Raw genomic sequence first — 27,471 nt, forward strand, 5'->3', positions numbered from 1 at the left:
ACAGTTAGATTAGAGGGAGAGTGAGAGCAGAAGGGACATTTCACAATAAAACTTCATTTCTACAAGATGGCCACAGTACGGGAGAGGCTAGCACCAGGGAGTGAATTATAGGGCTCCGGAGAAGAGACAGGCTGTGGCAGAAAGAGGGTTGTTATTGGAGGACACAGGGAGGAAAATGATGGAGATAGAGGGTGTAGATAAATAGTTAGAAATGGCTGCAGCGGTGTGATTTGGAAGGAAAATCAGTCACTACTTCAGTCACCAGTGGTGATCAGTTTAGGGAGCTGAGTGGTAAATTACAGGCAGGTTAGGACTCCAAGAACACCCGTGACCCTGTGAAATGCTGGAGAGAGAAAAGTTGCAGTAACAGTGAGTAAGACTCAGATCTCATCTAACTGAGCATGAGTATCTCAAGGTGAAATAGCAGAAGGAGAGGAGGCGGGAATATTGATTTCTGCCTCGCAAAACAGACAACAACGCCTACTTTTTCATAGCAAGAATTTAACCATTTGCTTTAATGGGCCAGTCTGCGGTACAGTGGGGGCTTGGTTTCTTTGTGCACAGTCTAGAGGGGAATTCATGCTGTAGTTGTTTTTATTTTTTTGTAGCCTTGAAGGAGAGACCCTCCAACAACTCCATGGTGCCTGTAAGGGCAGCATGAGTGGAATCTGTCTGTGTTGCTGGCCTGTAGTGCAGCAGGCGGGTACCCTGAGCAGCTGGATGCTGGAGGAGCAGTGCTGGGAGGCACAAAAAGCCCGTTATGTCAGGAGAGCTGCTGTATGTGTTGGCGACAGATGACTTCTTCTGTCTGTCTGAGGGCAGACTTAGCCTCCTATTTATCCTGTGAGAAGGATGCTTCTAGTGAGAGGTGCTTTCTTCATCTGGTCGTGGCTTTCTCAGAAATGTTGCTTTGGGAATGAAATTTTGTTTGCTCGGTTTTACACCGTGGAGGTGCACATGTGTGCCCCGGCGCTGTGGGCAGGCAGCACAGAGCATGTGGCTGTGTGGCTCTGTAAGGGGGCTTGGTGGCTTGTACCAGGCTCAGCAGGTAGCTGAAAGGAAGCAGGAGGTGAGTTTGGCAATTTTGTGAGCTGCTGCCATGTCTGTTCTCGTTGATGTCAAAGATGGCCGTACACATACAAAGGGAGTGTAAAGACATGGCTGGGAATCTTGAAAGGCTCAAGGGTCAGGCAATTCCAAAGACAAATTCTCCTGGCAGGACCACAGCACTCAGTGTGTGTTAGCAGTTCCCTGTAAATGGGGACTGTGTGGTGGAAGCAGTATGCCTGTGCAGTCATTGGTTCTGAAGTCTTCTCTGTGCCAAAATTTCCCACCTTTGTTTGGTATGAATTCATATTTTTCATGTATTGCATGAGCATATGCTTCCGCAGATTCTGTTTACCTGATTTCCCTTCTGAATCAGTATCTGTTCTCTCCCTCTTTTTCTCCTCCCTGTTTTTTTTTTAAATCATAGGAGATAGAGCTGAGCATTTATCTCTATGGCTGCATGATACTTGCCTCATACCTGCTTATTGACTTGAGAAAAGATTTTCTAAATAGGGCAAGAGCATCCTGCAACTGGAATCTTTTAATACACGGGATTTGTTTATCACAGCAGAGTTTTTGATGGGAGATAATGTCTTCAAGTGGGCAGATCAACTATAAGTCTCTGTGGATGTCCAGAATAATATTTTAACCACAGGCAGTCCCATGTTCCAGCCCAAACCTGATTAAGGCTCAGATTGTTTGGGTGCTCCTGTGAACAGGAAAACACGACATCAACTGTTTCTCTCCTTTCAGTGCAGACAGGGAAGCGAGAGCAGGGCCTTTCTTGCCCAGGTGAATTTGCCATCATCTGCACACTTTGGGGTTGCCTTGGGGTGATGTGCAGCCAGTGCTGGTCAGATCCATCAGCCAGTCTCATTCCCAGCACAGCTCCATGCAGCTGGAGAGTAGTCATTGCTGTAGGTGACTTACAGGGAGTTTATTCACCGGCAGTGAGACAGAAGTGGGGTTTGTATATGTGTGTGTTTTGGGGGGATGTGTGTGACTATATGTAGAAATTGACATTGGTGTGAGTAGAGAGGCATTCCCTCCTCTGGGAGCCTGTGAAGTCCCACCCACGATGGGATGCAGACGGACTGTTCACACAAAATGTGTGATTTGCAGGATGGAGGCTCAGCAAAACTGAGGAGACTTGGGTTAATGTCTAATACTAAAAGAAACTGAACAAGAAAGAAAGCCACAACAATCTCTTCCCCCTCCCCCAGGCCTGATTTCCTAATCTTTTAGGAATGATTTACAATAAATAAAAGATTTTCTGAAAGAAGGGTTTTTTTTCCAAGTTAACAATAGATGTTAAAGTACCCCTCCCTGTGGTCCTTTCCCATTTCTTTCTCACTGTCCAGCTTTAGACTTCATCCTGCAGCAGGATTCATGAAGGCAACTCCCCTGTGCCCATGCAGAGAGATCACGGCGGTATGCAAACCATAATCACCTGGATTCCTTACAGAAATGGGTTGTTTCCTTTCGAGAAGGCTCATTAGAGCATGCAGCAGGGTAAACCTGAAAGCTTGTAAGAAAATGGTTTCATAGAGACTGATCTCTCTTGTCCCACAGCTCCTCTGATCATTTACACGGGAGCACAAAAGAGGGCAAAAAACCGCCGAACCTAAAGCAAACAAACAAAGCAAAACATCCTCCTAATGGTGTGTGCTCTTAATTTCCAGCAGTGATGGTGTTTTACACCCACTTTGTGCAGGTCTACACGAATGCGGGTCGGGGAGCAGTGTAGAGAGCAAAGCTCTTAAGGAGTTAGTGGAGCTTCCCTGCTGGAAGGTTATAATCGCACTGAAAGAGGGAAATCTTGCCTCGGCAGACAGGAAATATGTGATGCAATTTCAGCACAGAGTTGCTGGAGATAGAATAGTCCATGAACTAAAAAAAATAAATTGTAGGGAGCACTTTTCATGGCCCAAATGTGCCACGTCGAGGCTAATAGCGAGGGATCCCGTGAGTGCAGAAGCAGGAATGTACTGGCTGTGTGGTGTTGACATCCTTTACCTGCAAGGAGAACTGCCTGTCCATGATCCTGGGTATAGGGACTGCTGGCAAATTCTTATTGCTGACAGCTTTCCTTGAGGCAAGGATTTTTAAATATTATTGATTGAAAAGGCCAAATCTACTGTTGGATTTGAGGTGGAAGTGTTTCACTGGAATGATTGTGTGTGTGGTTGGAGAAGGCTCCACTTCAGACAGTCAATGGTCAGGAGCAGGGTGTGACTTCAGAAAAGGGTAATGTCTCCAGCCGTCACACGCTGAGGATCCATGTCTCCATTTCACCTTCCCTCAGTCCCATCTTCACAAGTTCCTGTTTCTCAGATGTTTCCACCTCCTCCAGTTGTGCCAGTTCAGCTGCTTGTGGGGATGAAATCTACATCAGGGCTGCTCTGGTGTTAAGGTTTTGTTCTTGTTAGTAGGGCTTTTAAAATAAAAAGTTGGATCGTTTAAACAGCTCACCTATGCATGTAGCTACATAAATAGTTTAACTGGCACAAGTGAGCGGCAATAACTGGGAGAGCATGGCAGGATCCTCTAAAACTGGGTCTGCTGCAGATGGAACGGTGAAACAGAGCCACAGCCCTACACGCTCTCAATGTTATTTGCATGAGTAGCTCCATTGTGCTTCAGTGGGACTCTACTTACACATGTAAAATTAAGTGTTTGCAGGGCCAGGCCCTTGAAGAGAATAAAGCCGCGATCGGGGTGTGCCATGCTCTGAACCATGCACAGAAAGTGTCATGCAAATCTATTTTGCTGGCTGGGCTATCTTGTCTGATCTGTCTGCTCCCAAGAAGCAGAGCTCCTGTGGCAACTTTCCTTAGGCTTGGGTTGCTCTGATGGAAGAGGGCCGTGCTTTTGAATAGACAGGCTGATCTCCTGCCCTCGCTGCAGACGGGCAGTTGTGAGGAGAGCATACACAGTGTGGTGAGAGCTGTAATGCTTCCAAGATGTTCTTGGATTTGCCGGAGTGCTCTAAAGAGTCGGGACAGCTGCTTTCTCCGGGGCAGCTTTTAGAGCTTGGCCAAGGGAGAGCAAGGCCCCAGTACAGGGGGCTGCTCTCGAGGCTGTTGGGGACAGTCCCAACATCTGGGGCTCTGCTACCTGAAATCCCGGCTTACAACCAGTTAGGATCGTTTTGGGGCCTGTTGTTGTCAGTTCCTATGGTAAAACCCTTCAAGGACAGCCTTGGGAATTCACTGCTGTGGCGGATTCCCAAAGATGGTGGGTGAAGCAGCAACTTAACTCTTGAGAGTGAAGCAGAGCACCTTGATGGCTGCTCTCCGGAGCCCCAAAGAGAGGAAGGAAGAGACTTAAAGCCGTTGGAGGGGAGAGGCTTGGTGTGGTTATTTGAGACCGCTGCCTGCCGAGTTGCACAGTCATTTATAACTGTTTGAAATGTGGGGGGATGGGGTCGGGGGGATGGGAGGGGAGTCGGAGGAACCACAGCATCTGCAAACTAGTAGCATTTTGTGCTCGTTTTCCCCGGTCTAACTCCTGAAGGGACCAGGCAGCGAAGTACTGGGTCGGAGGAGGGAGGAGAACAAAAAAGGCAGTTTGCTGACTCCATGTATTTTATCACTGCCGTTCCATGTATCGGGATTGAGGCACAGAGTAGGATTTTCAAAGGTGCCTTTGGAAAACGGAAGCTGGGTGCCTGGCCTCCTTAGGCTCCTTAGAAAAATCCCAGCCTCTACTGCCCAGGGCAAACAACTTCCTTTTGAGCAAGCCACGATGGGTTCCTGGTGTCGGTGTGAGTGGGACTGGATCTCCCGTGGGAAGCACTGTGAGGTACATTCTCTTCCTTGCACCATCCTGGTGGGATGGTGAAGGGCAGGAGGAATTGCAGGTGTTGCATTGAAAGAGACCCGTATCATTATAAAAATGGGCAAGGATTAAACATCATGTAGAGGAGAGTGTGGAACCGATGGCAGCAGAGGTGGTGGTTCCAGTTTCACCGCCACTTCAGCTGTGGAAGGTGCTGGCCGCGATCGCTGGAAAGATGCAGGTGGGGCTGGCGTCAGTGGGTGGAAAGACTTGTCAGAGACCAGATTTCCACCTTCGGGTCGTGGATCCTGGGAACTTGTAGCCCCAGGGACTTGTCTAGAAAAGGTGTCAGTGGGCTGGAAGTCTGTCCAGCGGGAAATGCTTCAGGTCTCTGGTCTGCAAACCGGGAGGGAGTGAAACGCCACTGTTAAGAAGTGTGTCCCTGAAGGAAGAGTATCTATCTGGGGTAAGAGGTGATAATTAGCAACTGTTGCAGTGCTCAGGAAGCTGTAAAGAGTTCTTTAACAGTGTTTGCAAGTGAGCAAGGACAAGGGGTGGAGAAGAGAGGGACAAAAAGAGAAAAAGGGATTGAGGGCTGAGCAAAGAGAGGAGGTGGTTTTATCTGCCAAGAGCAACGCCCAGCGTGAATGTTGCGCTAAAAGGGTCTTCTTCCAAAGACTTGAGTTACTTAAAAGTGGGAGTTGGACAAAGAATGGGTCGTTTGAGGATAAAGGGGGAGGGAGGACACTGCATTTCTGTTCACTGATGTTGTATTGGCTAAACAGGTTATTCAGGCAGCGCGGATAAGCAAAACTGATCCGCTGACTTTCTCTGTTCGGCTGCATCGGTGTGCCACCGGTGGCTTGGAAACCTCTTCCTTACAGCCACGAGATCGCCCATTTTAAGAACATTTTGTGGAGGTGAAGGAGAAGGATTAGTGGATGTTGAAAGCCGTCTTTTCACAGAGTAAGTCTCAGACTGAAAAGGGCGGGGGATTGCTACAAATCTTCAAAACTCTTCACTGCCAGTTTGAAACCAAACTACATTGATGTCTAATCCCCCAAACACGGAGCATTTGTCCAGGATGGGGCCCTTGAGCATTTTTAGGAGTTGATAGGTTGTGTCTGTTTGCCATTACCGCCTGGTCCCTCCCTGTTCAGTTCCAAGCTGCTGCTTATCCTGGCGCTTTCTCTGCTCACAAGAAAGCCCTCGGCTCTCTCGGCGGGTGGGCACTCGGGGTGCTCAGCCCCGGGGAGGAGGAGGGACGCGTTTCTCCTCCGCTCATTCCCCCCTCCCGCCCTCACCCCGCGTTCCTCAGAAACGTGCGGAAGGCAGGGACATGTGCCAGCGCCCGGGCCGCTACACGACGGTCCGGCGGCTCCCCCGGCCGTGCCACCGCCGGGCTGGCGGCGATTCCCGGGGCCGCCTCGGCTCCCCAGGGCTCGGGTGGGGGGCAGCGAGGCTGAGGCGGGGGTACCACGGCAGCGGCGTGGGCCTGGGCGGGCCGGTGCCGAGAAGGGCGGGCAGGGCACCAGCTTGGGCCGGGCGGCGCCATGCCCGATCCCGCATCCCCGATCCCGCATCCCCTCAGGGGCCCCGCGCGCCGTTTCCGTTAAGGGGGTGCCGCTGTATGTGTGTGTGTGGGGGGGTCGCAGGGTGGGGGCGGGACCCCCGAGCGCGCCGCCCCAGGGGGAGCGCCAGGGCCCCTCCCCGGCCCCACCGGGGGCCGCCTCCCCTGCGGTACCTGGCGGGCACCGGGAGCGCGGGGAGCGCCCTTCCCGCCGCCCGGGGAACCGGGGCGCTGAGGGCGACTCTCAGCGCCCGACTCGGCCGAGGGGAGTTTGGGGTGGAGGGGGAAGCAGGGGAGTGGCGGGGGAAGCGGCCCCTTTAAGAAGAGCCCCGGGCGCGCGGTCTCTTTAAAAGGGGAGGAGGGGGCGTGGCCGCCGCGGGGCGGGGGCCGGGCTATTTTAATGAAGGGGCGGGGCCGCAGGGCCGAAGGGAGCCTGTCTCTTTAAGAGCCCGGCTGGTACCACCGTGCGGAGAAGGGGGAAGGGCCGCAGTCCCCGCCCTCTGGCCGGGGAGAGGCGGGGCGGGGGGGGTCGGGCGAGACCACTGCGCGGCGCGGGGAGCGAGAGGCGGTCCCGCCGCCGGCCGAGTGAGTAGCGGACGGTACCATTGCCGGGGCGGGGCGCGCGCGACGGGCGGTACCATTCCTCTCTCCGCGGGTTGCGGGACGCGGCGGGAGGGGGGCGCGGGGTTGGGGGGGGGATAGAACCGGTGTGGGGGGAAGCGGGGGGGTGGGGGAGCAGGCGGGGGGAGCGGGCGCGAGGGGCTGCGCTGGGCGGTACCATGTGCGCGGGGAGCGGGGGGGGGAGGCGCCGGCGGACAATGGAGCCTGTGTGTGTGTGCGGGAGGGGGACGGAGCCGCCGCGCCGGCCCCGGGCTGAGCGCGGTGAGTGCGGGGCGGGCACCGGGCACCGGCAGCCGCACCAAGTTCGGGAGTTCGGGGGGGTCCCGGGGGTGCCCCAAAGGAGGCGGCGAGGGGGAGCCCAGGGGTTGCATGGGGTGCCTGAGGGGCTGTGATCCGTGGAGGGACGTGTGGGGAGCAGGGGATACCTGGGCGATGTGCTCCATGGAGGGATGTGTGGGGAGCAGGGGATGCTGCGGGAGCCGTGCTCCGTGGAGGGGTGTATGGGGCATGGGGGATATTCTGGAAGCCATGCTCCGTGGGGAGCAGGGGATGCCTGGAGGATGTACTCCATGGAGGGACGTGTTGGGAGCAGGGGATGCTCCAGGAGCTGTGCTCCATGGAAGGAGGTGCAGGGCGCATAAGGGCTCTTTGGGATGTGTGGGGTGCTTTGGGGTGCACTGGGAGCCCTGGAGGTTGTGCTGTGTGGAGCGGCACATGGAATGCTGTGCCCGGCGTCGTGCTGCAGGGGATGCCCCGGGGGCTGTGCTATATGGAGGAATGCATGGGATGCCATAGGGGATGTGCTGGGAGTAGGCATGTGTGGGCTGTCCCGGGTCGCGGTGTGGTGCACGGGATGCTCCAAGAGCTGAGGGATGTGTGGGATGCTCGGTGGTGCGGAGGATGCGCTGGGGCTCTCTGCTGTGTGGAGAGGTGTGTGGGGCACAGGGGCTGTGCTCTGTGGGGCTGTGGGAGCAGCATTGGGGTGATCTGCGCTGCCCCGATGTGTGTGGGGAGCTCTGGGTGTGCTCTGTGGGTGCAGCATTGGGGTGACATGTGGGGCACAGGGGCTGTGCTCCGTGGGGCTGTGGATGCAGCATTGGGGTGTTCCGTGCTGCCCCGAGGTGTGTGGGGAGCTCTGGGTGTGCTCTGTGGGGCTGTGGGTGCAATATTGGGGTGTTCCGTGCTGCCCCGAGGTGTGTGGGGAGCTCTGGGTGTGCTCTGTGGGGCTGTGGGTGCTGCCCCGAGGTGTGTGGAAGTGCCAGGACAGTGTTGGGTGGACCAGAGAGGTGGCTGTGAGATTCCAATCTCAGTGAGGGGCTGGGACATGGGATGGGAGGGGCTGTTGGATTGGGAGTGAAGATTGTCCTAGGGGGAAGCTCCCGCCCCACTTTCACACCACCTTGTGTGTGTGTGAGCTCTGTGGTTGGGCTGGGGCACAAGGTGAAACACACAGTGAGAGGGTGGGAGATGGTGTGTGGGACATTAGATCACCTGGGAAGTGCCCGAGGAGGGCAGAACTACTGAACTATGGGCGTCTGCAGGAAAAATGTGGAGAGCTGGGTGAAGAAATGAGTATGAGGTTGGCTGGGGAGAGTGGGGAAGCATGTGAGGAGTTGGGACTTGAGTCATGGTAAGAAAGAGATATGGGAGTGGGATTGGGGCAGCACTGGGTGCAGGAATATGAGGTAGGAAGTGCTTTCAGCAGGAGGGAGGTGGTGCACATGGTCTTGAGGGAAATTGTGGGGCTCCAGAGCTGGGGAGCAGGAATCCAGGGAAGCTGAGCCTGTAGTATCAAACTAGTGGGTGGGATATTAAGTGTGGGAGAGGATCTTGTGTATGGGGGTTGTGGGGAAGAGCAGTATCTGTCAAGGCAGGGGAAATGTGTTTGTTTGGAAGGATTCCTACTAGGTAGAGGAGAGGCTCTGTGTGTTTATGCCTGAGAGGGAGTCTGTGCTCTGGCTGGCTGCAAAGGGGGAAGAGAGGCTAAATCTGAAGTTTCGTGAGGTTAAGGGTTAGATGATGAGTCAAAAAATGAGTAGTAGAGACCCCAAATGCTTAGGGAAATGGTGGGGCAGGTGGATGCATGCAGGCAGCAAGGCTCCACTTGTAGGATGAGAGAGAAGCCTGTATTTCTGTGTTGTCCAGCTCCCTGTCCCCAGGTTCTCTGGGTCTAAAAAGCCTCTGAAGATGGAATGTCTGGGATATGGAAGGTGGATTTTACTCAGGGAGAACAGACAAAGCGTGAGGAGACAGATGGGAAGGATCTGATGTGACAGCCATTGGTGGGTTGCTATTTGGGTGTAAAATATTAAGGTGGGATGATTACACGATTAGTGCTTTAATAGTAAACTACATGAGAAATCAGAAGATTGTCATGCAGCAAAGAAAGAATGAAGTAAGTGTCAGATGGGAGCTGGTTGTGGAGTGGTTCAAAGCCCACCAGGGTGAAAGGAAAGATTATTTTATTCTTCAGATGTCAGACCTAACGTGGACTCTGAGGCTGGTCTGGAAATAAACACAAACTCACTTTTGGGACAGAAACATCAAGTCTGGTAGCCCTTACCTGGTAAAATAACACCTTCTCCTTGGTCTGGGCACAGAAGAAAGGCTGTGCCAAGTGAAGTTTGTCTCCTTAAGCCTCCTTGTTGGTGACTGGATGATTTTCTGTCAAAACACAGTTGGAGGAAGCGGGGGAGACAGCTCTCTCTGTTTTTAGGGGTTCCAGTAACATTTTTATTTTCCTTGAAAGTATTTTGTCCTTGGTTTCTCTGTGAAAAGCCCACACAGACATTGGATGCTCTGAGGGAGCCTTAAATGTATCATCAATCTTTAAAAGCATGAGGAAAAAAAAAGTGATGCAGATTTTTTTTTCTGTTTTGTTGGATTATTTGATCAGCGATTGCTCAAGATATTACAATACCAACCATTGGAAAGCTAGGCAAGGCAGCATGTGAAGTAAAATTGAAGAATTAACACACTTGGGCAGTTTTATCCTCATTTATTTTCGTTTCCCTCTCTGCTGCTTTCTCTGAGGTGTGTCTGGCTGAAGTGGGGTGTTACAGGTGTGGGGAGCTGATCGGGGCACACACACACAGAGTGGTTTTGTGTCCCTCCTGGGCACAGGAGCTGTGCTTGCAGGAGAGCACAGCCTGCCTCCCATGGCACAGGGATCTGCTTTCCTGCCTCAGCCACAGGGCTTGTTTTCCCCAGCTTTAGAGCCATTTTGGACAGGCTGGCACGATGGCTCTGTTACGCGGTGTGGATTTTTTTTTTCTTTTAACAGTGATCTCCAAAGAGATTATTTTTAATGAATGTGTCCTTTTTTTCTTACTCAGTGCATAAAAATGGCTCAAGGGCTCATATTCTTTGCCTGTCTCCCTTGCTGGCCTCTCCTCAAACAACAAAAGAAAGGCATCTTTCTTTTTTTTGACTTGGAGTTAGCAACGATGTTAGTTTTGGGATTTTGGAATTTTCTCAGTGGGGCAAGTGCGTTTTTGTTTTGTTTTGTTTTTTTAATCTGTTTTTTTTTTTTTGGGTCGGGATTTTATTGTGGAGAGGGGTCTGGGGATCTCGGGTCTCACTGCACTTGTGTGAACTCTTAACACCTTAATTGAAGGGGTGGAGATGCTGAATCACTAACAAAGACCTCCTTTATCCAAAATGTTAATCAATCATTGACGTTAAATAAGTGTGAACAAAACCAAGCAAAAAAAGCCCCCACCCTAAACAAGTTTTTGTGTAAGTCCCCCTCCCATTCAGCTGCTCATCTTTGGTCAGGTTAACGTGATAAATTCTTTTGGGAATGGATTCTGCCCGTGCACTTGATTTTTGCAGCGTTTAGTAAAAGCTCTGTTTATGACTTCCCAGTGTAGTTTTCCCAGTACAGATTATTTAGCTCCTAGATGTTTAAAGAGGTTCTGGGAAAATTTGTGATTTGCTCTGGTGTGGGGGAGTAGCTGGACTATGATAGCAGTGTTGTGACCATCTTTTTGTACACTAGGTTTTTTTTTTTTTTCCCTTGTTTGTTTTGGGGAGTTATTTTGCTTTTCTCTCTTGTGATGAGTTAATTTGTTTATTGGTCAACACAATCTTCTAAGCTAGGCAGGACCTGAATTTTAATGTGAAAGAAAATAAATAGGTTTCTGGTCATACAACCAGAAACTTTGTAGATCTCTTTTGGGTATTATGGATACAAAGGGTGTGGACTCTTTCTTCCCTGTGCTTTCCCCCTCCTTCCTCCCCAGCTTACATTTCATCTTTACAGTTCATGTGCTTGGATTGTTTTCAGTCAGGGTTAGTCCACAGCCAAACTGCATTTGTCACCAAATACCCAAATATAGAAACTGAGGCGACTGCAAGCCACAAGGCTAAAATATTCATCTACTACAGCTTTTCTGAGCAGTTTGTGTGTTTGATGTGGATAAGAATGGAGTACCTTTGATCCATATTTCCCAGCTATTCAAAGGCTTGCTACTCTGCAGCACATTCACTTCCCATACCTATTTCTACGTGTTTCTTCCTAGATGTTGTTTTTTTTCCTCTGAATTCTTGACGTGCTGTGTCAATTCTCTTGCCTCACAAACTGTGCCTATGGCTTAGGAATTTTGCTGGTCTTTTATAAATTCAATAGGAAAAAAACCCCAACCCCAAACAGCAACAACAACTTTATCCTGTGAAGCAATTACACTCAAGTGAGTATTCAAACTAATTTTATCTTAAATGTGAGCTGTGCTGCCTTGCAGGGCTTTTTCTCTTCTGCTTTGTAGAAGTTTGTCAGAATTTCTTCATAGCAATGCAGGCAGCCTTCATAAAATCCTTCTAGCTCGTTTGTGTGGCCTTGGACTTCACAGAAGTCTCTGTGCCTCCCTAAGGTCTGTGGTCTGTTTACACAGATATGAAGTCCTTTAACCCAGCAAGTTTTGCTGTGGGCTTGGATTTCCTGCTTACAAGCTCTGCTGGAGTCCCTCTGGTCTTCCTGCTGGCAAAATAAAGGTGTTAACTCAGTTTTTCAGAGCAATTTGTGAATGGAAGGAGATCTCATTGCCGAATTTTTGTTCAAGCACTGCTCTGCCTATTGAATTTAAAAGAGCCTTCCCCTACGTACCCTTACTTGTCTGTTAGGTTTTTTGTTTTACTGCTTTAAAAGTTGAATTGTTTTGGAGCTTGACCTCCTTTGTAGTAGGGACTACACAAGTCCAGAAGAACAGGAACTTTATTCATAATTAGGAATCACAGATAATCTTGAAGAACTTGAACAAAAAAAAAAAAATCTGTTGGGAAATTTCCAAAGGGTTGCCTTTAAGAACATGCAGGCTCATAAACGCTGGTTAGCAACAATAGGTGACATTTAATGTGCTGAATCCAAGTGAACTGTTGCAGTGTTCACTTCTGATTGATATTTTTGGAGAAGCAGGGCTGTGCTTTGTGAGTGCACCCTTACCTGTGGGCTGAGCTGCCCTCTGTGCCTGTGGGCTCTTCCCTCAGTGCTGGAGCTGGGATTTGAGGAGTCCTTGGTGCTCATCTGTTCTGCCTGCACCACCCTGCTGTGTGTGTGCTGGTGCTGCTGCTTTGGAGCAGCTGGATGCTGGAAGGGCTCAGGGAGCTGATCTGGATCAGAAGGAGCCTGGCAGAGAAATGATGATGCTCAGCCTGCATCACTCTGCCAGGCTGGTGTGCCACGGGCACCTCAGGCAGTGTGGTGCAGGGGTGGCAGTAAATATTGGTACCAGCAGTTCTCTGCCAAAAGGAATGCTCATCTAACTACATTGCTAAGAGTCTGCTAAACTTGCTAAATGTTTTTTACACCTGTTTGTTACAGCTTCCCTTGCCTGAGAACAGCTCCTCCAGCTTACCTTGTTCTTTTTGCCAAAAATCATCTCTGAATGCAAGGTATCAAAAGAGGAGCCCTCTTGAAGAAGCTTTAAGCAGGGCCAGCAGAAGAGTGTTGGGGCTTTGCTGTGGAAGAGTTTCTGCTGCCTCAAGACTTTCTGTTGATCCAGAACATGTACTGTAAATTGACATACACTGTTTAGTATGGTTGCAATTAAGCAGTGAAACTCATGCTGTGAGAATCTTGCTGAGGAGCAAGAATTCAACAAGAGTTAAAAAGCATCAGATGTCTTTAAGAATATGAAGAATATTCAATTATCATAATCAGTGGCAGTAGAAATTTTGGAAGAAGTATTAAGCCTGTGGTCTAAGCCTTCTTTTTTATTCTGCTCTAGCTGTTGTGCTTCTATATTGGGGAAGGGAGGGATGGAGTAGCTTGTTGTGCCTGGGTTTGCAGCAGGGTTCTCACACTTCTCTGCAAACTTGATTGAGAACCAGCATATGAGATGTGCCATAGGCTTTGGCTGGATCCTGGTGAACCACCCTGAAATCTGGTAAACTGTGGCTATTCTGAAGTGAACTGCTGCCTCACAACTTTTTACATTTTATTTATTCCTACTTCTGTGCCTTGTTCTTACATATTCTTTTGCAGAGTTTGAATCTGAGCACTCTGGTTTTGATCTACTTTGACAACACTAATTGAATTTATTTTAAATACTGTTATGAAATTGCAGTTAACTATATCTGAAGAATGAATGTTCTCTCTTTAGAGAGATGCCTTTCTTTTCAGACAGACTTGAAAGCAGAAGTGGGGTTTTCCTTGTTTGGCCTCCAAGAAGATGCTTGTGGAATAGGGAGGGGAAGTGAGCAGGGGAGCTAGAAGGTGTTTGGCCTGTTTGCTTTTTAAAGCCTAGGCAGAATCAATGAAATCCTTTTGAGGGAAGGAAGAAGTGCCTTTTACCACTGACATGATTTCTTTCAACAAAGAAGGATGGAGCAATGTCCTCTGAGGTTTCACTGAAAATTGGGTGCTGCAGTCTTGAAAGCAGTGCTGGTTTTAGGTGCTCCTTAGTGGCACAGTCAGTGGCATAAAGAGTGGATGATACACACAACAATTCAGCTGCACATGGAATGGAGGGAGAGCTTGCTGTTTTCTGTGTTGGGTTCACAGCAGTTGTTCAGGCACAGATAGCCACACAGCTGCCTGGTGAGCTCCTAGCACTGGCAATTACTCTGAGCTGGCTGTCTTGTTTTCAGGGCTGTTTGGCCTCTAAAGAAAGCAGTGCTGCTGTGTTTTTCCTCCTGGTGAGGCTCTGTCTGCACAGTAGCAGAGCAAGAGAGCTTTAAGTCTCTGACCCACCTTGTCACTGATGGTCTCAGAGTGCCTGTGGTTGTCCCCTGTGCCTTCTGAACAAAGGGTGCAGAATCTGTTTTACTTATCAGTGGGGTGGCTGGGGCCCGTGGGCTCTTTTAAAGCCAGGATTGCCTGGATTTGGTGGCAAACTTGATAACAGAGCTGGGCTCTGAACGTGCCTGTGATTTATCTACTCGACCACGTTACTTACGCTCTACAAATTGCTTTTAGTCTCTGAGTCTGCCTGTGTATGTTGTGTCAAGCTATCTTTGCCACCTTTGCAGTGTGTACAGAGTTGTGAAGACCTGAACAAAAATTCTGGTTTAGTGGCTCACTGATTAAAAACACTGGGTGAGATCAAGCAGTGCAGGGCATTTTTCAGGTTGCTCAGAGCTCTGCTTTCTGCATTTTGCTAAACTGACTTCTTCAGGTGTCGTGATATCACTGTTCCACTGCCTGAGAAATGGCAATGTTCTATCTATGTACCAATCTGGATTTGTTTGAGGATTGATTAGAAATGTATTTGCAGTGTAATATAAAACCAAGTTGTAGCCTGTTGAGGTGAGCAGAGACAGCTGGCACAATGGACAGTATGTATGGAGAAATTCTTTTCAGAACTTCTGATGGTGGAAGTTTTCCACCGCATTTTATATGTATGTATGAGGGGAAAAAAAGTAAACTTCAGGTCAAAATGATGTGACAGCTCGTTAGCAAGAAAACACTTTCTTCTGCCTCTTGAAAATAATAATTTTATATATATATATATGCATATATAAAAAAATATTTAACCTTCTTGTGGTTGGGGGATAGAAGGTTGAAACTGTCAGGCAAATAGCCACCATCCAGCAGAAATGCTTCTGAATGCTTTAGTGAAAGGCAGCTTTGATTTGACAGCTATGAGCTTTGAAAGTAGCGCTGTGTTTACAGAGCACAGTAAATACTTTGAAGTGCGTTAGGCTGTGCTGTACATGCGTGGCTAACTAGAGGCATATTAAATGCCTACATCTTGTGTTGAGTGAGGGAGGATCCTGCAGCAATTGGAGTTGCATGCTCCTCGTACTTTTAGAAGATCGTGTCAAAGCAGTAGATTTGATAATAGACCTGATTATACAATTGCTTAATTTCTTGTCAAAATAACGTTTTTACATGCAGTGTTCTGAGATCTTTGAGGTGACCTCATGTTATTTATCAAATGTCAGTTTTTCATCCCAGCAGCTTTGATATAATCATGTAGCACCGTGGAGTACTGTGTACATGCAGTTTTTGCTTGCTGGAGTTCTTTGAAGTGCCTTACTCCTTAGAAGAGTCATTGCTGTGTGGAGGATGCTGCATTTAATAGCTGGGAAGCCAGTGTGGAATCACTGCACCGTGTCACTGAGGGTCATGCAGCCTCTCACATGCCTAAAGTGGGTCTGAAAGCCAGAGAATGAGGGGTTCAGTGCTCCAGGGACAAGCACACCCTGGCACACATTTCACCCAGCAGTGAGCTGCAGGGGTGCAGTAGCTCTTCAGCTCTGCTCCCATGGGAATGCCGGGTTTGTGGTGCTGAGCTCCCCATGTGCCTGAGAACAGCAGGAGGGCCCATGCAGAGGAGCTGAGCTGCTGGTGACAGTCCTGAACCAAAACTGGTCTGGCAGGCACTGCTGGAGGGTGGTGATGCTCAGGGGGGCCTTGGCAAAGAGCTCATTTGGGAGCAGAGAGAGCAGAGCTGTAGAGGTGAAGTTCCCATGAAGGAAGGTGTGTGGCTCACCCCCAGCAGCTCCAGCTGGTGTCTGTGTCGTGTCCCCTTGCAGCACAGTGGGGAATTACTGCTTGCTGTAGCACTGGGCTTTTCTCACAGGAGCTCTGTCCTGCACTGACCCATCCCAGCCCCACTTAGCTTATGAGAACTGACAGAATTGCAGCCCAAGGAGCTATGCCTGAGGATTGCTTCTTATCTTTCATTCTGGGAGCCTGTGGAAGGGATGCTGAAAGGGAAGGAAAAAGCACTTGGGTTTTTTCTGGGCTGAGCTGATTAGTGACTTGCTTCTCCCAAGCCTTTTGTTTAAGCAGTGTGGTGTTAATACTTGTAGAAGAGCAAAGTGCTGTATCCTTTGTCCTGTCTCCCCATCCAGTATTTCAGCATATTTTCCCCCAGCCCCTTTCAACAGATTAGTTTCTAGAGAATGGCTTGCTGGCAAGTTTGACACAGGTGTCTTTTACCTGCGGTTGTTCATGCTGATGTCCTTATTTAAATTTTTCAAAAAATGAACTCAGAAGTAAGAGGAAGGAGATTGCCTGTAGCTTCTCCTAACTCCTGAAAAGTAAATGAAGTTTTGACAGAAGCCAAAGCTATGAAAGCAGGCCATAGAGAACTCTCATTACCCCCTGGACTCCTGCATGCAATGCTGACTGATGCTAAGGCTGTTAACTGCTAACATGACATGGAAAGCTGCAGAAGCCTGTCATATATTAGGGAAATAATGTTAAAATGTTTCTTGAAAAATCCCTTATTGCTGGAGCTTTTGATCGTTATCGGTGTGTACAGTAGCTGGCACTCCATGGCAGCCCGGCTGCTGCTCGGGTGAGCCACACTCCACACAGGGAGCTCCAAAGTGCCCTTGTGAAGCACAGGGGCTGCTCCCAGCCCTGCTCCCAGAGGTGGGGCTGCAGTGATGTTGGCAGCTGTGCCAGGCTGAGCTCAGGTCGGCACCATGTCGTGACAGGGAGCGCGACGGCGGCCGCGACGCCCCGGCCGGCACCTGCCAGTGCCACTGCTGCTGCTGGAATGGCAGGAGCACTGAGGGCAAGTGCTCATCATGTGCCTCTGCAGAAGCAGATAGCTGGAGCTTAGGCTTGGAGGGGTTTTTTTAAAGAATTTTTCTTTTGGCTTTTTCCCCAGACTGATTTCTGGAACTGTGTCAGAATCTGCCAAGAGCTTGTTCCAGTCCCAAGTGAACCAAGTAGTTCAAGTGTTTTTTACATAATAGCAGATGGGAAATTGAAAAGCTCTCAGTGTTAGTCTGTGTACACCTTGAATTTGATCACCAGCATCCCTCAGTGTCCTTGGAGAAGGAGTTTTACAGAGTCAGAAGCTGTCTAGGACAGCCATGCATCCCTGTTGATTAATAATGCACTGAAATGTGGTTAAATACATTAAAAATAAAGTTTAATGGACATGGAGTTGTCTGTTTGACAAGAAGTGTTAGTGTTATTCACAACTCTTGAAAGTTGCGCTTGTGAGAGTAGCAGGCAACATGTCTGTTGCAAAAGACTGTTTTAGAATGATTTTTAAAAATTGCCTAAAAAGAGTGATTACTTATACAGCTTTTATATCATGGCTACTGTTGGTTATCCATGTACTTCTCAGAAGGAAGAGAATAGTTGCTAGAGATACCATTTTCTCAGAAAAGGGAATAGTGACATGAGAAACTCATAAAACACTTAATTCTCTGAGTTTGTACTGTGCTCTGTCAGTGATTGTCTTCACTGCATGTTTTAAGGATGTAGAGCAAAAGGTTGGATTTTCTGTGGCCTTTGTTTTGAATGGACTTCAGGAGAGATTTGTTCTTTGGGAAAGGTCCCCATCTGTGGTGATGGGGGCTGGGAGGCAGTATGGGAGGAAGGGTGTCTGTGCTGTCTTATTTGAGAGGTGTGGATGGGCAGGCACAGGTAGGCTCAGCAGAGCTGCACTGTGTGACCACACTGTACTGCATTTGCATGGGCCTGGTTAAATATTCTTACAGTTTCTGGCATGCTTGTCCTGTGGTCCTAAATTCTTACACCAAATGAAACACCTCAAGGGAACTTCTCTCCATGTAATGGCATAGATTCTGGCATGCCCTTTTCCTGTCTGTGTCTGTTGGTCTTCAAGGTGCTAATTTTAGGTGAATCTGTGTTTCTCTGTGCTTCAGGGCTGGATCTAGTTGTGGGCAATAACCCACTCATTTAGAGATGCTCACACACCACCACAGGAGAAGGTGTTGTCCCTGTGGAGGTTGCAGTGCTGCCTGGTGGAGATTGTGTAGCCCCCACATTTGTGTCACCTCAGCTTATTTTAATACAAGTTCTTGATTATTCTGTTAATTGATAGAGTAATTTCTGCTATAAAACTGTGAATGTAGAGAGAATCCTGTGCAGACTTTGGAACAGCAGTGATTTCTCTGATGGGGTTAAGATGGAATCCTCTGGGAGACTGTGAGAATTTTGTGTATCATTTTTTATTGTTATGACATGAGCATAGGAAAGTCCACACTGTTTTGGGGTAAGTGAGGACCATCTAGAAACTGATGGCTGGCTGTGAGTTGCTATCACAGGCCACAAGTCTGATACTTTTATCTACTTGGTATGCTTTTATTTCATCTCTCCACATTCTCCTCCTCAAAGAGGGAGAAAAGACTGAAGTGAATCAGTGATAACTGCAGCTGTTCCTGCTGGAACAGCCATAATGCTATATACCTCCAAGTACTTGACCACTTATCACCTTAGATGAACAACTTATCTCTACCTACCCTTAGGTATCCAAGTTATCTATCTGAAGGTACCTGAGGTATTTTCTGCCCTTGTTTGTGAAAAGGGGCAGAGGGACCTGGCAGAAGATGGGCACAAAGGCATTTCAATAAGCATAAGTTTATCCATGCCTTTGCCATCAGTCAGCACTGCCTCCTTTGTGCCAGTGAGCACGTGGACACCTTGTGGGATGAAACAGGAAATTTGTCTGCTAAATATTATTTATAACTTCACAAGTGCTGGATGGGATAGAGTTTGATTGGCTTAGGCTGGTTGAAGTTGCTTTCCTGGCTCCAGGACAGAGCTGGTGTGCAGAAGGCAAGGTTGCATTTTTGACAGACCTATTTGAATGATGATGGGTTCAATCCCAGTAGTGTGACAGGCATGTGCTTTATCCATTCCTGGGAAAGGATGAGGAAGACAGCTTTTGCTAGGAGGCAGAGACAGATTTAAAGGTGTATTTAATAGCCCCTGTCTAAAAATTTGGACTGCTTCAAGGGATTGAAGTGTCCTGTGTCCCTGAATCCTCAAGTGTCAGAGGGAGATGTATGGGGTGTAGAACATTCATGTCATTTTATCTGTTTGCTTTTACATGATCTTAAGGAAGTCAGACAGCTCAATAAAAGCTTGGAATAACACTGCCCGTGTCCTCCTTGTTTGCCAGTCGCTCTCCTTTTCAATGAGGTGTGTAATCAAGCACTTTATTAAACAGCAGCTTATTAAAAAGTAATGTGCAGCTCAGCTGCAAGTGTGTGAAATAAGCAAATGCTGAACAAAACTGCAAAGTGCAGCACGTGCTGAACACCAGTGGTGGCTCTTGGGTGTAGGGGAGTCACCTCTTGCCAGTGCAGCTCTTCTCCCTCTCATGTGGTTGAATGAGGGTCGGAGGAGTTGGAGGTGCCCTTCCCAGTGGGAATGTGCTGAAGGAGCGCGTTGGCTGATTCACTGCCTGGCCCCACCTCTCAGCTCACACAGGGAATCCACTGGTGGATGCACTTGCACAAGTTTGCTTCCTGGTGGCTCTCAGGATCACTGGTTGCTCAAATTCCTCCTGCTGCTGCTATTCTTGGTTCCTTCTAAAGCTTCTGTTCTTCCCTGAGCATTCCCTTATCCCACTCTCCTTCTTTACCCACTCCACTGTCACAGATACAATTCAGGGTGCAGGCTCAGCTTGCATTCAGAGTTATCATTTGTTTTCTGCAGCAGCAGGTCTCCAGCCTTTTTTCTTTTTCCATGCTGATTTTGAGCTCTCACCACCCTCAGTCCAGCACAGACTGACAGTCTCAGAAAGGCCATGGGGAAAATAGCAGTGTGCTCTTTCTTGTATGCAGAGAAAGGTTTCTTGCCTTTAATGCTTCATGTCACAGTCAGGCCACAAGTCTGATACTTTTATCTACTTGGTATGCTTTTATTTCATCTCTCCACATTCTCCTCCTCAAAGAGGGAGAAAAGATTGAAGTGAATCAGTGATAACTGCAGCTGTTCCTGCTGGAACAGCCATAATGCTATATACCTCCAAGTACTTGACCACTTGTCACTATCAAGCTTCTTCAGCTTAAGGCCATAAAATAGGAATTAGCTAGTTTGAATTTTTTTTAAGCCTTCTGTTTGCAGTGCAGTAATATGGTGGCTGGTTTGTAGAAGTACAGGGGTGGTCAAAATATTTACTGAAAGGTAGACTGAGATGTGCATTTGCATCTCATTAGTTACTGTGTGGTAGCTGCTTTGTGTGCATGCTGTCAGCCTTTTGCCCTTAAATTCACTGTGAAGCAAACTGCCTTGTGCTGACAGGGCTAAGGCTGTGCAGGTGAGCAGCAGAGATGGGACACAAGGGAATGGAATTACAGTGCAGTAACTGGGTAGCTCAAAGATGGATGGTGCCCCTCTTGCAGTCCTGAGCTATGGTCTGCAAGGCTGGGATTGAATGTTTCAAGGAGCAGAGCTCTGAGCAATGTCTGTGATAGATTCTCTCCATCCTGGTGTGTGCTGGTGTTCACAGGCTTTCCTCTTCAAGGGAAATGTGATTCCTGTCCCTGCTCTGGTAGAGGTGTGTCAGTATTGGCACTGGCATGGCTTAGCCTGTATTGTTTCGTTGGGTGGGGTGGGGGAAAGGGGAGAGGAGATAAAACAGGGTAATTGGATTCAGGGATGATTGTGCTGCTGTGGTGAGTTTTACTGGATGAAGCAGCTTGTTGCGATGGGTGTTTGTTTCAGCTGCTGTCTGCAGGTGTGACTTGGCTAGATAAGGATGGTCTATCACCTTGATGATTTCATTGTTTGATTTGGCTGGACTGGGTGGAGAATGTAGCTGCATTGTTTGGGACTAGCTTTGTAGGTTGGTTTTGTGAAGTGGATTACATGGCAGCACATTGCTACATGATTAAGGTGAAGCTGCAGGAGATAACAGTTGGAGAATGTTGGAGGGAAGAGAATCTGCACAGGCTTTCACAATGCATAACTAGTTGAGCCTCCAGCTCCTGGGTTTCTGTCAGGAGATCTGGTCAGCAGAATGCATTGGGATTACACAGAAGAATTTTGGTAGTGATTTCAGTTTGCAGTTGTACTTTAAGTGCAAGGCTGTCTGTGCTGTGTAAATAGCTGGGAGTGCTCTGAGGTAGCACGCTGGCCCTGACAGTGTGAGTGTTGTCTGGATTCACACTGTCTTGCAGCCTCTACAGTTTTCACAGCGGGTGAGGGAGAAGCTGGCAGGTCACTGCTGGTTTTTTTGCTAACCTCAAATTTAGCAGTAAGCTGCTCTTCAGAGCCTGTGTTTCCTTGTATTGCTGAGCTTTCAGGCACTTAAACTTGCTTTGGATTCTCTTCCTCCTGTAGGGTATGCAGTGATGTGAAGTAGGAGCTGCCAGAGCAGTAGACATTGCTTCCTCCTTCTAAAACCTGCCTGGTTTTCCCCTAGATGTGATTGCCTGGCTTTTCCTGATATTTGATGTTTCTGTTTATACATTGGCTGGCTGTGGAGGAGGTTGCATATATGAAGCACAAGGGTTTGGCAGGAGGGTGAGCCTTTGAAGAGAGGTGGGTGCAGAGAAGGGAAGATGACATGCCCAAGCTTTGTGCCAGCTTCTCTAAGCACAGATGAGCTCATGGGAATCCAGCTGGCTAAACTTGGGAGTTTATTTCCCTATTTCCCCTCCATGGGCAGCATGGATCTTCAGAGTCTTCCAGTCTGATGGTGGCTTCTTGGGTGCTGATAAATCTTTCCAGGCTGAGCAGAGGCTTCCCCTTGGTGGTTCAGAGCAGCTTTTGGTTTCCCTGCTTCTGTGGCTGAATGCATGGAAGGGGTGTACAGCTTATCTGTGAGTTCTTTTTGGTGAAACCCTTTCTCTCCTTTTTCCAGGTGACTGTTTTTTGTGAGACAAGTGGTTTGCAACTCATGGCCTCCACGATGAGTACTGCAGTGTCGTGACACCAGGGGTCTTGGTAAGCTGCTTGTTGGAAAAACAAAGATCTACAATATCTCCACAAATGCAGATCCATCTCTTTTGTCTATGCAGTTAAAGTTTGAGTTAATTTAAAGCCATCCAAATTGTAGGCTGCAAACAAGTGGGGTGGGGCTACATTTTCACCTGTTCTCACCTCCTCTTCTGAGCTTGTAATGATAGTGATGCAGTTACATGATCAACCACATCACGGGGAAAATCCAGCTGAATAGAAATTTCTGTTGTTCTCCTTGGGTTAGTTCCCATTCAGATCTTTGCCTGATATGGTGAGAATGAGTAGCCAGCTAAACCATCCCATTTCTCTGCAACCTTTGCCTGCCATGCTTTAAAGCCATCCTGAAAATACAGCCTTGGATGTAGCTTTCCAAAATGTCTTGAAAAGTGGTTTGACCATTCACTGTCACTGACCCTACCTCTAATTTTAAAGCAATGATACAGGCTTTGCTATGGTAGGCAGACTCCAGCTGCAGAAATACATTTCTCTAGAGCTTTTCCATTATTGAACACTAGATTCCCAGGCATATATGTGTTAGAAGTGCATTGAGAAAAATCATGAAACATTCCATTTCACATTATAAAAGATGGTACATTCCCCGTGTGCAGAAATAAGAAGCTGAGGAAGTTGAGTTGCTGTTGTTCCTCCAATGAATATATTGATGTATCCTTTATAGCTCTCTCTGGTAAGAATAAATTTAAACTGAGATTGGAAAACACAGTTCCCTTGCACAGCACATCACTAATATATATGGAAGATGTGTATATAGAATAATAATGTTAAAAAATTGGAGGGTTCTCCTCCCACCCCTGGGTGAAGTACTTGAAAGTTTGGTGATGTCAGGAATCCCATGATCCCATGTGGCCAGTTGATTGTGATTCTTATCTTCATGTTTTCTCATTGCACTGTGCAAGACTGGGACCCTTGACAATCTTGTAATAAAAGGTAACATAATGCATAAATATCCAAATGAAAAATCTGAGGATTAAGCAACCAGAGTACTTAAGTTCATCATGCAGGCATCTACGTCCTGCTGTAAGCATCAAGCTCTGCTCACTATTGTGCTGTTACTTCTGTTCTCATTTCTTTTAACCTGGAATTCAGTGTATTTTCAGTCACACCTTCACCTTTAGTGAGGGTGCAGAAGTTTCACAGAGTTCCACTGGCTTTTACAGATGTGTCAATCTCTTGGAAAGCAGAGTTGGGTGCTGTTGATAATGTTACAGTTTTCTTTAATGAAACAGACATAGGAGCCAAATTTGCATGCAAAGATGATACAATTTAGATATGTGTGAAGAGATTCTGTCTCCTCTTTAATGTATCTGTATAGAACCAGCTGTAATTGCAACATAATAGTAGGAGCAATAGGGATAGGGTAACTCCAACATTGTTGCCAAAATCAGTGGTATAACCAGCCAATAGCCCCAGAGAGGCATGTGGGTGCTCTGGAGTGTGTGGCTCAGGCTGGAGTTCATCTGATTATGCCTGATAAGAGGCCTTGAAAATGAGACATTTGCTGCAGAAACGTTCCCCACATTAATAGGTTCATGCAGCACAGTGGAGGTGAGAACAGGCAGTAGGATGACTGCTCTGACTCATTAAGGAGATGGGGGATAGGGAGGAGAATTTTTGTAGGTGATGCAGAACTTCACACAACTACTGCAGTGTGGATCATGATAAAGTAGAGCAGCACAAAGTCACTGATGTGTGCAACAGCCCAACTTCACAACTGTACAAATCTGGGGAACTGAAAAACCATGGTGCTGAGTACTACCAGTTGCTGGTAACTCTGTTTGCCAGAGGTGATCATAGAGTGCCCATGTCTTTTAATCCTCTGGTGTCATCAGCACATGAGCCAATTTTTTGTTTTGAAATGCAGTTTGAACAGTAGTTTCTTCATAAAATTCAAGACACTCCCATCCTAATAAGATTTATATTGTTTCATTTGGTATATGTGGGAAGAAACTACTTCTTTGGTGCTGAGAAGGAATATTGGGAATATTTACATTTGAATAATATTTAACTAGCAATGCTTAATACATTAACAATAAATCTTGGTTAGATTCTAAATTAAGTGGATTTGCATCTGAGTAGGTGAGATGAACAGGAGAGATTTTGTTGAAACATAAACAAGACAGAAATTTGTTCCAAAATAATTTAGCCCAGAGCACGTAAACAGTAATGTTCAATAGTTTCCACCTCCAGAAATAGCTTTATGTGCCTTACTGCCTACGTCATGCATATTGTTTCTTAGAAAGAAGCTGAAAAAGCAGCTGCTTTTTTGGTGCCCTTTTTTTTAAAGCCTCAATAATGTGTGGTGTGTTGCTGAGCAAATTTAGCTGGGTACTACTCCAGTGCTTTTTTGACCTTTCTAATAGATATGATGAGTGACTAACCCTTCATGCTTTCAGAGTAATCTCACAGAGCAGTAACTTACAGGTGGTCAGGAAGGCATTTTATTTTATTTTTCTCCCTTTGTGTAACCCTTAGCACACATCATTGAACATGTGTCTGGGTATATTGGACCAAAGAGACAAAAGATTTAAGCAGAGTTTATGTTCTTAAGAAATATCAGATTATGGCCATTCACAGGGGAATTTTGGATAGCTCAGTCATGTTGGGGATTTGTACTTTTGGCTTCCTGCTGACTTTTGAAGTGTCTTTAATGTAAGTGTTCAGATCCAAGGTGCTTCCCTGTTTTGTTGACTCCAGAATGATTTGCTTTGGACAAAGGGAAGATGGCCTCACTGCCTGTAAACTCAATGGTCTGTCTTCTTGGGAATGGGGGAAGAACTGCCATGCACAGCTTCACAGCAGACACATCTGCTTAGCAAGTTCCTCATTGGTTTTCTGTTCTCTCCTTGTGGGGTGCTTTGCAGTGTGCCCTGGAGATGCGAGACTTCCCCTGGGCAGCAGGAGGCACGCATCTAGAGAATGCTGGAGCTGCAGGAGGGAAGTGCCCAGTGCAAAAGCAGCGAGGAGCAAAGAGGAAAAAGGCAAGCAGGCAGCCAGCCCTGAGAGGAGCGGGTGGCAGGAAGCGCTGCGACGCTGCCTCTGGCGGCACACGCTCCCCAGAGGAACGTGCCGAGAGCCCATCTGCGTGTGTGTGAGACTGTGAGCTCAGGATTTCTGTCAATGCATTCCAGTAACCCCAAAGTGAGGAACTCCCCGTCAGGCAACACACAGAGGTAAGGAGAAGAGCCTGCAGTCAGCTGCTGTGGGTTGGTGCACGTTGCCAGCCCTGCTCTGCTGCTGGATTAGCCCAGGGGCTGTGGCAGTGTGGCTTCCTGGTCCCTCTGTGCTCCCATCAGCCTGCTGAGTACCTGAGCAGTGGCTGCACAGTGCTGGTGGTCTCCATGTTGGCAAGGCTCAGGATGAGCTGAAAGCTGTAAACCCAGGAGGCATGGGTTTTCTGTTCCTTGTGCTCTCCTCCCTTCTACCAGGCAGCAGGAGAATAAACCTGCTGTTTCTACCTTGGTTTTTTTTCCCTTTCCTCCTCTTCTAATTATCTGTTTCCTGAGAGACAGCCGGACATCAGAAGGTCTCTGTACTTTCACACAAAATGCTTTCTCCATATTATTGGCTTGAACAGCCTGGAGAACTGATCAGCTGAGCACTGAGATCCTCTGCATCAGTCACCTGCCAGTGCAGCTGGGCAGCATTTCTTCTCCACTAATTTGGAAAGGGAAAAGTATGAAAGCAAAGCGGTGTCCAGGGACTTAGGATGGTTCTGATTGACAGCATTCTCGAGTTTGAGTTTTTACTCCTAGAGGTCATCTGGAGCTTAACAGTGTTTCAGAGGGAATGCTTCTGAGTCAGATGCCTGTCCAGAGGAGGGAACAGCTTGTGTGAGTCCCACAGTGAGGATGCTAGGAGGAGGATGCCTGTTGGAAGTGATAGTGATGATGCTAAAACACAATGCAGAAGATCCAGTAGCAGTGAAGGGTGAGGAGGGAAGGGGTGCCTAATACCTGCAGAGGAGCAAAATAGTTTTAGGATGCAATTTGCTGGATGGAAGAGGAATGAAAGACTCTGAGTCTCCTTTGGCAAACTGAGGAGGATTCATCTGCCCCATTTTGCAGGAGTGTGCTTGGAGATGGTATCCTTCACTTTCCTGATTCAGGGGCAGGTTGTAGCTGGTTTAATTGTTTTCACGGTCAGAGGTTTGTGTTTCTCTGGCAGCTCGCCCCGGTGGATGACGAATGCTGCAGCAATGCTGGGTTTTCCTTGTGCTCCCTGTAGAACTGGATAGGGAGGTGCAAGGGACGGGTTGGGGGGGTCTGCTGATCAGAGCTGCAGGGTAGTTGGGGTCCAGGAGAATGGTGAGGGGAACTTTATAGTGCCTTGTTTGTTTACTCTGAGCTGGTCTTGGTGTGAGGTGCTTCTCTGTGCACATAGAAACCGTTGTCTTTATTGACAGAAGCGCCAGAGGTGGGTCCTCATGTGACAGCAGTTTCTGGGATCTGGCAGGTCTGTGGTTTGCCCTGGTGCCTTCTTGAGCAATGAGATTCCATCTTGGATAATAACCCTTTCAGGGCATGTTCAAAAAAGCACCTGCATGACTCTAAGCTTGCAGGCATTTTTTATTTGTCAGCAATTGTCTTAGCTTGTAAAGGTGACAGTGGTTGTTTCTGCTTCACTCTAATCTGTTCCTACAGGGCTGAATGAATCAATGGTGTGATTTGTCACTCTTTCCTTTTCTTTCTTTTTTTTTTCTCTCTCCCCAGTAGCCCCAAATCAAAGCAGGAGGTGATGGTCCGTCCCCCTACAGTGATGTCCCCGTCTGGCAACCCTCAGCTGGATTCCAAATTTTCCAACCAAGGCAAACAAGGGGGCTCCACCAGCCAATCCCAGCCCTCTCCCTGTGACCCCAAAAGTGGAGGTCACACCCCCAAAGTGCTCCCGGGCCCGGGTGGGAGTATGGGGCTGAAGAATGGGGCTGGAAATGGTGCCAAGGGGAAGGGGAAGAGAGAGAGGAGCATTTCAGCAGACTCCTTTGAACAGAGGGAAGCTGGGACTCCTAATGATGACCCAGAAATCAAAGGTACGTGTGCTAGGGTTCATGTGCAAGTGCAGACAATCAATCTGAGTCCTCTATGAGATGGAGAATTGCTCTGCAAGTATTAGTGAGACATTTTGTTTGTCTGGGGTTCTCAAAGTTCCAGCCAGTGAAATCTAAAGGTCTTGAAAGCAGGCAAAGAGGAGAGGTTGTCATAGCTGGCATTGGTAAATGTCTTGTTCACGCTCGGTTAGAGCCCAGACCTGACTCTGGTGGGAAAGTTCCTTTGTAACTCTTAAACTCCCCCAGAGGATTTATAAGTACGAATGC

General features: G+C 48.0%; 1 protein-coding gene across 4 annotated transcripts in view; it reads left to right on the top strand.

The window, feature by feature from the left end:
* Positions 1-27,471, top strand: part of BCL9 (BCL9 transcription coactivator) — a 57,262-nt gene that overhangs the window by 20,669 nt on the left and 9,122 nt on the right. For 2 of the 4 annotated variants that reach the window (XM_058018556.1, XM_058018559.1), the window contains exons 1-4: positions 7,195-7,279; positions 22,045-22,127; positions 25,022-25,330; positions 26,870-27,186. In XM_058018556.1, the coding sequence (XP_057874539.1) occupies positions 25,278-25,330; positions 26,870-27,186 (370 nt within the window). In that variant the 5' untranslated portion in view covers positions 7,195-7,279; positions 22,045-22,127; positions 25,022-25,277. Of the gene's footprint in view, positions 1-7,194; positions 7,280-22,044; positions 22,128-25,021; positions 25,331-26,869; positions 27,187-27,471 lie in introns of those variants that run through there. The other 2 variants (XM_058018558.1, XM_058018557.1) reach the window with 2 other exon arrangements.

This window comes from Melospiza georgiana, chromosome 2 (genome assembly GCF_028018845.1).
Source record: "Melospiza georgiana isolate bMelGeo1 chromosome 2, bMelGeo1.pri, whole genome shotgun sequence".
NCBI lineage: Eukaryota > Metazoa > Chordata > Aves > Passeriformes > Passerellidae > Melospiza > Melospiza georgiana.